General features: G+C 37.1%; 1 protein-coding gene across 1 annotated transcript in view; it reads left to right on the top strand.

The window, feature by feature from the left end:
• pbrm1 (polybromo 1) overlaps positions 1 to 13,431 on the top strand; it is a 66,765-nt gene that overhangs the window by 22,204 nt on the left and 31,130 nt on the right. The window contains 2 exon segments of the mRNA XM_069937180.1: positions 3,948 to 4,089; positions 4,181 to 4,278. Coding sequence (XP_069793281.1) covers positions 3,948 to 4,089; positions 4,181 to 4,278 — 240 coding nt within the window.

Here is a 13,431-nt window from a genome sequence, read left to right on the forward strand (position 1 = left end):
TCTTCTTTTTAAACTATTTATTCATTCAAAAAACTAATAATATATGACATATACAGCAATTAAACATGAACATGAATTTTTTTTATATATATTTAAAAAAAGAATAAAAAAAGATTCCCCCTTCAGCCAACTCTCCTAAGGAGAGCGATTTAAAAAAAGAAAAAATATTTAAAAAAAGTTAAATATACATATTAAAAGCTAATCAATATAAGTTGAAATGTAAATATTCCGAGTATAACAGCCACTTATTAAATATAAAAATTATAATTATCTTGTGAAACATATGTAACTTTTTCCATTATTAAACAATATTTCATCTCATTATGCCATTTATTAATATCAATCATATTTGTACCTTTCCACGTACTAGCAATACATTTTTTTGCTACGGATAAAGCTAAATATATAAAAACAAGCTGAAACTTATCTAATCCCAAGCCTTTCAGAGTTTGCAAACTACCCAATAAAAATACTGTTGGATCTAAAACTATTTTAATCTTATACAGATATTCTAAAAATGATTGAATTTTCTTCCAAAAAGATTGTATATGTTTTTTTCTTTGGCTTGGCTTCGCGGATAAAGATTTATGGAGGGGTAAAGTCCACGTCAGCTGCAGGCTCATTTGTGGCTGACAAGTCCGATGCGGGACAGGCAGACACGGTTGCAGCAGTTGCAAGGGAAAATTGGTTGGTTGGGGTTGGGTGTTGGGTTTTTCCTCCTTTGTCTTTTGACAATGAGGTGGGCTCTGCGGTCTTCTTCAAAGGAGGTTGCTGCCCGCCGAACTGTGAGGCGCCAAGATGCACGGTTTGAGGCGATATCAGCCCACTGGTGGTGGTCAATGTGGCAGGCACCAAGAGCTTTCTTTAGGCAGTCCTTGTACCTCTTCTTTTGTGCACCTCTGTCTCGGTGGCCAGTGGAGAGCTCGCCATATAACACGATCTTGGGAAGGCGATGGTCCTCCATTCTGGGGTCGTAACCTATCCAGCGCAGTTTGATCTTCAGCAGCGAGGATTCGATGCTGTCGGCCTCTGCCATCTCGAGTACTTCGATGTTGGAGATGAAGTCGCTCCAATGAATGTTGAGGATTGAGCGGAGACAACGCTGGTGGAAGCGTTCTAGGAGTCGTAGGTGATGCCGGTAAAGGACCCATGATTCGGAGCCGAACAGGAGTGTGGGTATATGTATACATGACCAAACAGTACTCTTAACCTTGCCAGTAGCTGTGCTATAGGTCAGGAAGGTGTGGTCACTTTCACTGAAATGCTCCCTCACTGAGAGGTCTGTCATCTGACCAGATTCATTTCCAGTTCAAGATCTAATAAGGCCTCTCCTCTAGTCAGCTGGTCCATATACTATGTCAGGAATACTTCTTAGACACACCCGATAAATTCTGCCCCATCTATCCCTCTTGCAGTACAGAGGTACCAGTCAATATTTGGGAAGTTGAAGTTTCTCACAACAACAACTTTGTTATTCTCCATAATTCCAAAATCTGCCTTTTATCTGCTCCTCAATGTCCTGAGGGCTATTGGGGGCCTATAGATTATTCTCAATATAGTAATTGCGGCCTTCCATTTTCTGACTTCCACACACAATGACGCAGTAGACAATCCCTCCACAACATCCCTTCCTTTCTGCAGTTGTGAAACTCTCCCTGATTAGTTAGACATGCTACTTCACCCCATCTCCTCTTTTACCTCACATCCTAGCCCTTTTAAAACATCTAAACCCGGGTACCTGTATCAGCCAATCCTGTCCTTGTGTCAGTCAGTCTCTGTAACAGCTAAAACATCATAATTGCATGTACTGATCCATGCTCTAAGTTCATCTTCATTATTCCTAATACTTCTTGTGTTCAACACATTTCAAATCCTCCAACTAACTACATTTATGCTTCCTCCACTGAACGTCCTTCCTCACAAACTCACAACTCATTGCATTAACCTTTCCACCATTTGCACTATTCTCTGCCGTCACCATCTGGTTCCCATCCCCCATGGCAAACTTGTTTAACCCCTCCCCAACAGCTCCAGCAAACCTTCTTGCCAGAATATTGGTTCCCCTCTGGTTCATGTGCAACCTTTCCTTTTTGTATAGGTCATATCTTCCCCAGAAGAGATCCTAGTGATCCACAAATCTGAACCCCTGCCCTTGCACCAACTCTTCAGCCACGCGTTCATCTATCATAACTTCCTATACCTGCCCTCACTGGCACGTGGCACTGACAGCAATCCAGAGATTAACATTTGTGAAGTCCTACATTTTAGCTTCCTTCCTAACTTCCTGTATTCCCTCTTCAGCACTTCATCCCTATTCCTATGTGCGTCATTGGAACCAAATTGGACCCCGACATCTAGCTGCTCACCTTCCCCTTTTAGAATGCTGGGAGTCTCGATCTTGTTCATGGAACCTCCTATTTGTTTCTCTAACTACTGAATCACAAATCACTATAGCTCTCCTCTTCTGCCCCATCCCTTCTAAACTGAAGGGCCAGGCTCTGTGCCAGAGACCTAACCATTACAACTTGTCCCTGGTAGATCGTGCCTCACCCCAACAGTATCCAAAACGGAATACTTGTTGTTGAACGGATTGACAATAGGGATTCTCTGTGCTGACTGCCTATTCCCCTTCCCTCTCCTAAATTCACCCATTTACCTGCCTCTTGCCTTTTGTGCTTGTCTTTCTCCTTGTATCTTTTCTCTATCAGTCTATCACACTCGCTACCTCCCAAATGCTCCAAGAGTTTATCCAGCTCCAGTTTATTAACTCAGTCTGTCAGGAGTTGCAGCTGGATGCACCTCTTGCAGGTATAGTCATCAGGGGCAATTGTGTTGTTCCAGATTTCTCACATCCTGCAATTAGAGCATACAACTTCCATAGCTGCCATCTCCAGATCCTACTCTGGGTTACTATGAAAAGATTTCACCTATAGCTGTAGCCTCTAACTTGCCACTCCTACACTGGGCCGCTCCACTCGGGCTTCCCTCTTCATATCAAAGACTTCAACTAATTGCCGAGCTTCTTGCTCCACTTTAATTTAAATTCTCAATGAAACAAAGTACAGCTCCCGACACTCACTAGTCATCAAGGTTCTCGCTTGCTTCAATTTCAATTCATACATAAAATTTTATTGAAGTTATGTTTGATAGAATTAATGTTCTTTTGTATAAGAAATTTACATTCAGGGTTTAACTTTCTGTAAATTATCCCTTCATTAAGCCTGTTGCTAACAATTGGGAAAACTTTTCTCTGCTCAATATAGTTTATACAATTAACACACCAACTGTTTCACCAGTGATATTTCACATGAAATTTGCAGAGTACATGAAATATTATCTGTGCAAACTTAGACCCCTAAATAGACCACGATGAAATTTAGGTAAGTCTTCAAATCAGTCATTGGTTTTCTTCAACCAAAGCCTCAATTTCATAATCTCTGCAAGCACCAGGCATAGTTCACTATTGGTGGTTCACTCAATATCTTCCTTCCTACCAACAAATTATATTTTCACTCTCCTTGGGAAAGGGTTGGAACATCGCCCCAATTTTTAATAAATTATACTCTATGGTTGTATTCCAGAGATGCCCAGGTCATTGGCTAAAAAATTATATGCCATCTACCCCTTATTTCTCCCTGGTTGCTTAACCTCGATCAATATTTTATCTTTTTTTAAATTATGATAACCTATAATCTGGAAACTGCTAGCATCAGCACATCTACTCTTGGTGTAGTGTGTTTAATTTGTAGAGAGTTTTTGTTTATATTCTCTCAAAATGTCTTTATTGCTCTTTTTATTTAACTGAAAATAACCACGTTAATAAAAAAAATGTAATAATGATCGTGGAATGTAAAGTGTTTCAGATAACTAAAAGAAAGACCGATTATGTTATAATGTGCACATTTACATGAATAGTCAATGTTTTTAAAATTCCCTTCTAATCATAGACAAAAATTGAAGAGCAATGAATATGAGAACTTGGACCAACTGGAGGCTGACATGAATTTAATGTTTGAAAATGCCAAGCGCTATAATATTCCTAATTCTGCAATCTTCAAACGTGTGTTGAAGCTGCAGCAAGTTGTGCAGGTATAAAAATAGCAGTGTGCTATGTTTTAATATTTATATATTCTGAATAATTTTATCTGAGCTACTTTACTCCTGAGATTTATTCTTTAAGGCAAAGAGGAAGGAGCTGGCTAGAAGAGAGTACACAGAAGATGGTGACAGTATGGTATCTTCTGTGACATCTGATACGGGAAGTGGCAAGAGAAAAAGGTAAGGATATGAATTCTGCAGCATTTATATGCTCAAAATTGAATATTAGATTGTATATCTAAAATTAGAAAAATTATATATTACCTCCATATCCATTTTTTATCTAAAACTGTTGAGTGATAATAACTGGAACATTTCTATTAAAATTGCATGTTAAATTTAAAACATATTTAAATGAAAATATTCTAACTGTTTTGAGTATGTTCTGTTATTTCACTTCAGTATTGAAAAATAATTTAAAATAAATAGTTATGTGAACCTGTAATCAATATTTGATGACTGTAGTTGCCTAAAAGGGTGGTTCTTCTTATCTACCCTGGTACTTGATACATATAAATGTAGTCTCTATATGTGTTACGATATTAGTTATCATAATCAGTAATTTTATAGTTACCAAATGTTGATAGTACAAGCTATTTTCCACAGATTAGATTGGTGGATAGTCATTAGATTAATATTCAGTTTATTTCAGCAAATTATTTACCACTGTTGCTGTAGATTTAGCATTTCTTTCATTTTCAAGTGTAAATGTCATAAATACCTTTACAGATCTGTGTGATCATGTAACTATTTTTTAATGAAAGAAAAATATTGCAAATGCCTGATCAGATTCTTGTGCCCCATTTAATTTTCCGGAAAATGTATATTTTAGAATAGAGAAATGTATGTATGTAAGGAATACAAATAATTTTTCTTGCATTGTTTAACAATTACTGTGAAATGAACAAATGAAAATTAATGAAGCTTTTATTAATGCTAAATGCCAGAAACCATACTTGTTAAAGGGACAGTCACAATCAGCCACCATTCACAGGCAGACTGGTACACACCAATCTACAAGATTACTCTATGTACTGCTCACTGACCCTTCTTTGCATCTTAAACCAGTTAGTTGCAAATAAAATAGACTAATCATGGGGATTTGTCTACTACTCTTACTTGGTTATATCATAAATCAAAGGGTTGTGCATGGTGGAAATGTTCTGAGATACATCTATTTCAACACAATGAGTATTGTAGGAAAGGCAGATGAGTTTAGAGCATGGATTGGCATGTGGAGTTATGACATTAGTAAAATGGTTGCAGGAGGAGCAGGACTGGCTGCTCAGTGTTCTGGGGTTCCATTGTTTCAAACCTGATAGAGCAGGAGGGATGAAAAGGGGAGGAATGGCATTGCTTATCAGGAAAAATACCACAGCTGTGTTTAGACAAGATAGACCAGGGGTCTCGTCTATTGAGGATATATGGGAGGAGCTGATGAACAGGAAAGGTATGACCACACTCATGGGCTTTTATTATAGACCGTCCAGTAGCCAGTAAGAATTGGAGGAGCAAATCTTAGAGAGATAACTTTCCACACATTGACTGGGACTCACTTCCATTAAAAGGGCTGGATGGCTTGGAGTTCGTCAGATGTGTTCAAGAAAGTTTTCTAAATCAATATATAGAGGTACCGAGTGGAGAGAGAAAGAGTGCAATACTGGATCTCCTATTAGGAAACCAGACAGGACACGTGACAGAAATATATTTAGGGGAATATTTTGGACCCAGCAATCATAAAACCATTAGTTTCAAGTTAATTATAGATAAGGTCCTTGGGTTGAGATTCTCAACTGGAAAAAGGCCAATTTTAAGGAAATGAGAAAGGATATAGAAAATGTGGATTGGAATGTTGTTTTCTGACAAGGATGTGCTTGGCAAATGAAAGACCTTCAATGGCGAGATTTTATATGTTCCTGTCAGGATTAAAGGCAAAGTTTACAGTGACGGGCAATCTTGGTTTTCGAGGGATATTGGGAATCTGGTTAAGAAGAAGAGAGGTGTATGGCAGGTATAGGCAACAAGAAGCTAATGAGGTACTTCAGGGGTATTTAAAAAAAATTAAGTAAAAACTCAGGAAAGAAATTGGGAAGGCTAAAAGAAGACATGAAGTTGCTTTGGCTGACGGGGAGGAGTCACGTGATGGAGTAGTGGCCGGACGGTGAACTCCAGCCCTCTCCAGAAAAGTCGGGAAAAACAAGAGAAAATACAAAGGCACAGAAATACAAGTTAAAGAAAAGTGAGTATAAAGGTGGAAAGAAGATGGAGACAAAAGGAGAAAAATCAAAATCAACGGAAAGAAGAGAGGAAGAGAAGACAACGGAGGAAAAAGGTGAAGGCCTTACCTGTCCGAAGAGGCCCGCTGTGGAGAGAAGACCCCACTACCTCAGGTCGGTAGAAAGAGAACTACAACAATGGCTCACAGAGCCGAGTAAAAGTGCGCAACCGCGCATGCGCGACTCCTCGCGCATGCGCGATGCGCATGAAAAAAAACACACCGACGGGAGGGGGGACCAGCTGGGGAGTCGATCTCCACAGCCGGCAACGACAGCTGCAGAACACCTGCAGCAAGAAGAGACCACAGAAGACAATGGAAACAAGAAAGAAGAGGAGGAAAGGGCAGCAAAGAAACAACAGATGGTCAACCCAGAGGAAGAAGAAGAGGAAGAGTACAGTGAAATAGATAAAGGGAAAGGCAAGGTAAAGGATATACTTGCTCTTGTTAGAGGATACATGGAGTCATTTAAAGAATGGCAAACACAGGAATTTAATGATTTAAGAAGAAGAATAAACAACACAGAAGAGAAAATAAATAAAATGGATATGACCTTAACAGAAATGGGGAAAAAAATGGACAAGATGGAAGAACGGGCAATAGCAGCAGAAATGGAGGTAGAAGACTTAAAAAAGAAATTGGAGGAATCTAATAAAAAAACTAAAGAGACACAAGAATTACTAGCCCAAAAAATAGATATAATGGAAAATTATAACAGAAGAAATAACATAAAGATAGTGGGCCTTAAGGAAGATGAAGAAGGCAAGAATATGAGGGAGTTTATAAAAGAGTGGATCCCTAAGGCCCTAGGATGTCCAGAACTACAGCAAGAAATGGAAATAGAAAGGGCACATAGAGCATTGGCCCCTAAACCACAACCACAACAAAAACCAAGATCTATTGTAGTAAAATTCCTAAGATATACTACAAGAGAAAAGGTACTGGAGAAGACAATGGAAAAAGTAAGAGAGGGCAACAAACCACTGGAGTATAAAGGGCAAAAAATCTTCATTTATCCAGATATAAGCTTTGAACTCCTAAAGAAGAGAAAAGAGTTCAATACAGCAAAAGCGATTTTATGGAAGAAAGGATATAAATTTACACTGAAGCATCCTGCGGTATTGAAAATATTTATTCCAGGACAACAAAACAGACTATTCTCGGATCCAGAAGAAGCACGAAAATTTGCAGAACAATTACAAAAATAGACTGAGGGATGAAGACGGGTAATGAGAGCAAAAATTATCACGATTGATATGTATGTGGGTAAAGACAAAAATAGACTGAGGGATGAAGGAGGGTAAGGAGGGTAAAAATTACCACGATTGATATGTATGCGGGTAAAGAGGTATAAGAGTGAATAGAGACAATGGGCATATGTGAAAGTATCTGTAATTAGAGGAAAACATAGAGAGTATAGACAAGAATTAATAAGAGAAGGTAATGGAATAGAGAGAATAAGGAGGGAATTAAAAGAGTGACCTTTGTGACATATAAAAAGCGAAATCTTTTCTGGGGGGGGCTGGGTGGGGGAAAAAGAGCGGTCACTGCAAAATCAGTTGACGCTTGCGAGTGGATTCGCAAATCCAAATGGAGAGGGGAGATGTGGTTGTCCGACAAGGGATAAAGGGCAACTCAGGAGGGGAAGGGGAGATTGGGGATAAAGAAGATAGAAATAGGAGAATAAGGAAAATGTTGGATGTTGTAGGAATGTTGTCTGGTAAAGAGTTGAAAATAAGAAAACAGAAATGGAAAAGGAGGAAAGGTAATGATGGAAAAACGGAAAGAGAAGATAAACAAAATATAAAATGGCTACGCTGAACTATATGACTCTAAATATTAATGGAATACATAACCAAATTAAAAGGAAGAAACTACTAAATTTACTGAAAAAGGTAAAAATAGATATAGCATTTGTCCAAGAAACACACTTAACTGAATTGGAGCACAAGAAATTAAAGAGAGATTGGGTAGGACATGTAACAGCAGCATCGTATAATTCAAAAGCAAGAGGAGTGGCTATATTAATTAGCAAAAATGTGCCATTTAAAATAGAAGAGGAAATAATAGATCCAGCAGGGAGATATGTTATGATAAAATGTCAGATATATTCAGAGCTTTGGAATCTACTTAATATATATTCACCTAACGAAGAAGATCAAAAGTTTATGCAAGATATCTTTTTGAAGGTAGCTAATACGCAAGGGAACATACTAATAGGAGGGGATTTCAATCTGAATTTGGATCCAAATATGGATAAAACGGGGAAAAAAATTAACAGGAAGAACAAAGTAACCAAATTTATAATTAAATCAATGCAAGAAATGAAACTTGTGGACATATGGAGGAAACAAAAACCAAAAGAAAAGGAATACTCATACTACTCGACTAGACATAAAACATACTCAAGGATAGACCTATTCCTGTTATCAGCCCACATTCAAGGGAGAGTTAGGAAAACGGAATATAAAGCTAGACTATTATCGGACCACTCACCCCTGTTATTGGCAATAGAGCTAGAGGACATCCCTCCAAGAATGTATAGATGGAGATTAAACCCCATGCTACTTAAAAGACAGGATTTTAGAGAATTTATTGAAAAACAATTAAAAATGTACTTTGAAGTAAATACGGAATCAGTGGAAGATAAGTTTATACTATGGGACGCAATGAAAGCATTCATTAGAGGGCAAATAATAAGTTATGCAACCAAGATGAAGAAGGACTATAACCAGGAAACAGAGCAGTTGGAACGGGAAATAATAAACATAGAAAAAAAATTAGCAATAAAGGAAGATACAACCAAAAGAAGAGAATTGGCGGATAAAAAAATAAAATATGAAACATTACAAACATATAAGGTGGAGAAGAATATAATGAAGACAAAACAGAAATATTATGAACTAGGTGAAAAAACACACAAAATCTTAGCATGGCAGCTTAAGACAGAGCAAACTAAGAAAATGGTATTGGCAACAAGGAAAAAAGACAAACAAATTACATATAATCCAAAAGAAATTAAGGAAAACTTCAGAGAATTCTATGAACAATTATACCGAACCGAAAACGAAGGGAAAGAAGGGAAAATAGATGAATTTTTGACTAAAATTGAACTACCAAAACTACAAATAGAGGAACAAAATAAATTAACAGAACCATTTGGAACAGTAGAAATACAAGAGATAATAAAAAATTTACCAAATAATAAGACACCAGGAGAGGATGGACTCCCAATAGAATTCTACAAAACATTTAAAGACCTAATAATACCGCCCCTCCTGGATGTAATCAACCAGATTGATGAGACACAAAACTTACCAGATTCATGTAAAACAGCAATAATTACAGTGATACTAAAACAAGGGAAAGATCCACTCTCACCAGCGTCATATAGACCAATATCTCTGCTAAACACAGATTATAAGATAATAGCTAAACTATTAGCGAACAGATTAGCAGAACAGGTACCGAAAATGGTAAATTTAGACCAAACTGGATTTATCAAAAAAAGACGCACAACAGACAATATTTGTAAATTTATTAACTTAATTCATGCAGTAGAAGGAAATAAAGCACCGGCAGTAGCAGTTGCTTTAGACGCAGAGAAGGCCTTCGACAGAGTAGAATGGAATTACTTGTTCAAAGTATTGCAAAAATTCAGTTTACCGGAGAAGTATATTAATTGGATTAAAGCATTATATAAGGGACCGTTAGCGAAAGTGACAGTAAATGGACATGTATCAAAGCAATTTAACTTAAGCAGGTCAACGCGGCAGGGATGCCCACTATCACCATTATTGTTTGCACTAGCTATAGAACCACTAGCAGAATCGATAAGAAGAGATAATAATATAAAAGGAATAAAAATAAAAGACAGGGAATATAAAATCAGTCTGTTTGCGGATGATGTGATAGTGTACTTAACAGAACCAGAACTATCAATAAAAGAACTATATAAGAAATTGAAGGAATATGGAGAAGTGTCAGGATACAAGATAAACGTAAATAAAAGTGAAGCAATGCCTATGAATAACGCGGATTTCTCAAAATTTAAGGAGGAATCCCCATTCAGATGGCAAACGCAGGCAATAAGATACCTAGGTGTGCAAATAAACAAAAATCTAGGCCAATTATATAAACTCAATTACAATCCACTAATGAAAAAATTACAGGACGATTTAGAGCATTGGAAAGAGCTACCACTAACACTGATAGGAAGGATAAACTGTATTAAAATGAACATTTTTCCAAGGATACTATACTTATTTCAGGCATTGCCAATACAACTGACAGAAAAATTCTTCAAAGAGTTAAAGAAAATAATAAGGAGATTTTTATGGAGAGGGGGGAAACCGAGGATAGCACTAGATAAATTAACAGAATGGTATAAACAAGGAGGCTTACAATTGCCAAACTTCAAAAATTATTATAGAGCCGCACAATTAAGGTACCTATCAGATTTTTATCAAACAAGGGAAAAACCAGACTGGACGAGACTAGAATTAGATAAAATAGGGGAAAAGATACCTGAACACATATTATATAAATGGGACGAAAAATTGGTACAACATAGAACTTCTCCGGTATTACACCATCTCCTCAATATATGGAAGAAGATTCAAGTAGAAAGAAATAAAATAAATTACCAAATACCAAAACTAATATTGACGCAAAATAAGCTACTCCCTTTTACAATAGACAACCTTGCCTTTAGAAAATGGGAAAAAAAAGGGATTAAAAGAATAGAAAATTGTTTTTCAGGAAGTAGATTCTTATCCTTTGAACAAATGAGAGATAAGTACAATATAACTGGAGATACAGCGCTGGCATATTACCAACTGAGATCCTACTTGAAAGATAAATTAGGAAGCAACTTGAGTTTACCAGAGGGAAGTAACCTTGAATATGTGATTACAGATACAATGTTAATCAAAAGATTTATAAAAAATATGTATATTAAACTGCAAGAAAAGGAGAATGAGGAAACAAATGGTAAAACTAAACAAAAATGGGAACAAGATTTAAATATAAAGATAAAAAAGGAAACATGGGAGAAGTTATGCTCTGGAACGATGAGAAATACAATAAATACGAGGCTGCGTATGATACAATATAATTGGTTACACAGACTATACATTACACCGCAAAAGTTAAATAAATGGGACCCAACAGTATCTGATAGATGTTTTCGATGTAAAAAAGAAAGGGGAACAACAATTCATGCAATCTGGACATGTGAGAGAGTAGAAAAATTTTGGGATGATCTCAATCAGATATTAAATAAAATAACAGAAAACAATATACCAAAGAATCCAGAGATCTTTCTCCTAAGTAACATAAAAAATAAAGAATTTGGAATTGACTTGGAAGATGCACAAAAAAGATTTGTCAAGATAGCCCTAGCCGTAGCAAAAAAATGTATTATGTCAACCTGGAAATTGGAAGATAATTTGAAAATACAACAACGGTATATAGAAATGAATAAATGTATTCCATTAGAAAAAATAACATATAGTTTAAGAAATAATATTGAAATATTCGAACAAGTATGGGAGCCTTACATTAAATACAATAGCGAAAACCTACCGGGAACAAACATTACCTAAGTTGATGGAAGGAGAAGAAAAGAAAAGAATGGACTCAGTAGAATTTCTGGTGTATTTTTGTTGAATGACAACATTGTCTAACTGAATTAATGCAACCTAGATTGTATACCTAAAATGGATGAGAGGGGGGGGGGGTGGGGGGGTGGCTTGGGAGGAGGGAGGGGGGAGGGAGAAAAAAGTCACTGTAAATGTGTGGAAAAGAAAAAGTGTATATCATGGCTATTGTGATTTATGGTGTGAAAAATAAAAAATTAAAAAAAAAAAAAAAAAAAGTTGCTTTGGCTGACAATGTGAGGGAAAATCCAAAGAGTTTCTTTAGGTAGAGCAAAAGGATAGTGAAGGACAAAATTAGTCCCTTTGAAGATCAGAGTGGTCAGCTATGTATGGATCCAGAAGAGATAGGGAGAACTCAAATGGGTTTTTTGCATCAGTAAACTGGCACAGTCTAGGGAGATAGGAAAACAGGTAGTGAGGTTATGGATCCTATGCATATTAAAGAGGAGGAAGTGCTTGCTATCTGAAAGCAAATAAGGGTGAATAAATCCCCAGGATCTGACAAGATATTCCTCGGACCTTGAGGGAGGCAAGTGTAGGAATTGCAGGGGGTGTGGCAGAAATATTTAAAATTTCCTTGACCACAGGTGAGATGCCAGTGGTAGCTCATGCTGTTCTGTTGTTTTATAAAAGGCTCTAAAAGTTACCCAGGAAATTATAGGCAGTGAGCCTGAGGTCACTAGTAGGTAAATTATTGGAAGGTGTCCAAAGAGATTAGATATACAAGTATTTGGATAGCCACTGACTGATTAGGGATAGTTAACATTGCTTTGTGTGTGGTAGGTTGTGTTTAAAAAATCTTATAGTTTTTCCAGGAGGTCACCAGGACCTTTGACAAGGTTTCACATGGAAGGTTAGTCAGGAAGGTTCAGACACTCTGTATTTATGATGAAGTAGTAAACTGGATTCAACATTGGCTAAATGGGAGAAGCCAGAGAGTGGTAGTGGATAATTGCTTCTCAGAATGGAGATCTGTGACTAGTGGTGTGCCTCAGGGATCAGTGCTGGGACCATTGTTGTTTCTTATCTATATCAATGATCTGGATGATAATGTGGTAAAATGAATCAGTAAGATTGCAGATGACACTAAGATTGGAGGCATTCTGGACAGTGAGGAAGTATTTCAAAACTTGCAGAGGGATCTGGGCCATCTGGAAAAATGGGCTGAAAATGGCAGAAGGAATTTAATGCAAACAAGTGTGAGGTGTTGCATTTCGGACAGACAAACCAAGAAAGGACATACACAGAAAATGGTAGGCCACTGAAGAGTCCAGTAGAACAGAGGGATCTGGAAATAATGATACATAATTCCATGAAAGTGGCATCACAGGTAAAGAGAGCTTTTGGCATATTGGCTTTCATAAATCAAAGCATTGAGTGTAGAAGTTGAAATGTTAG

This window comes from Narcine bancroftii, chromosome 5 (assembly GCF_036971445.1).
Source record: "Narcine bancroftii isolate sNarBan1 chromosome 5, sNarBan1.hap1, whole genome shotgun sequence".
In the NCBI taxonomy this organism is placed as follows: Eukaryota; Metazoa; Chordata; class Chondrichthyes; order Torpediniformes; family Narcinidae; genus Narcine; species Narcine bancroftii.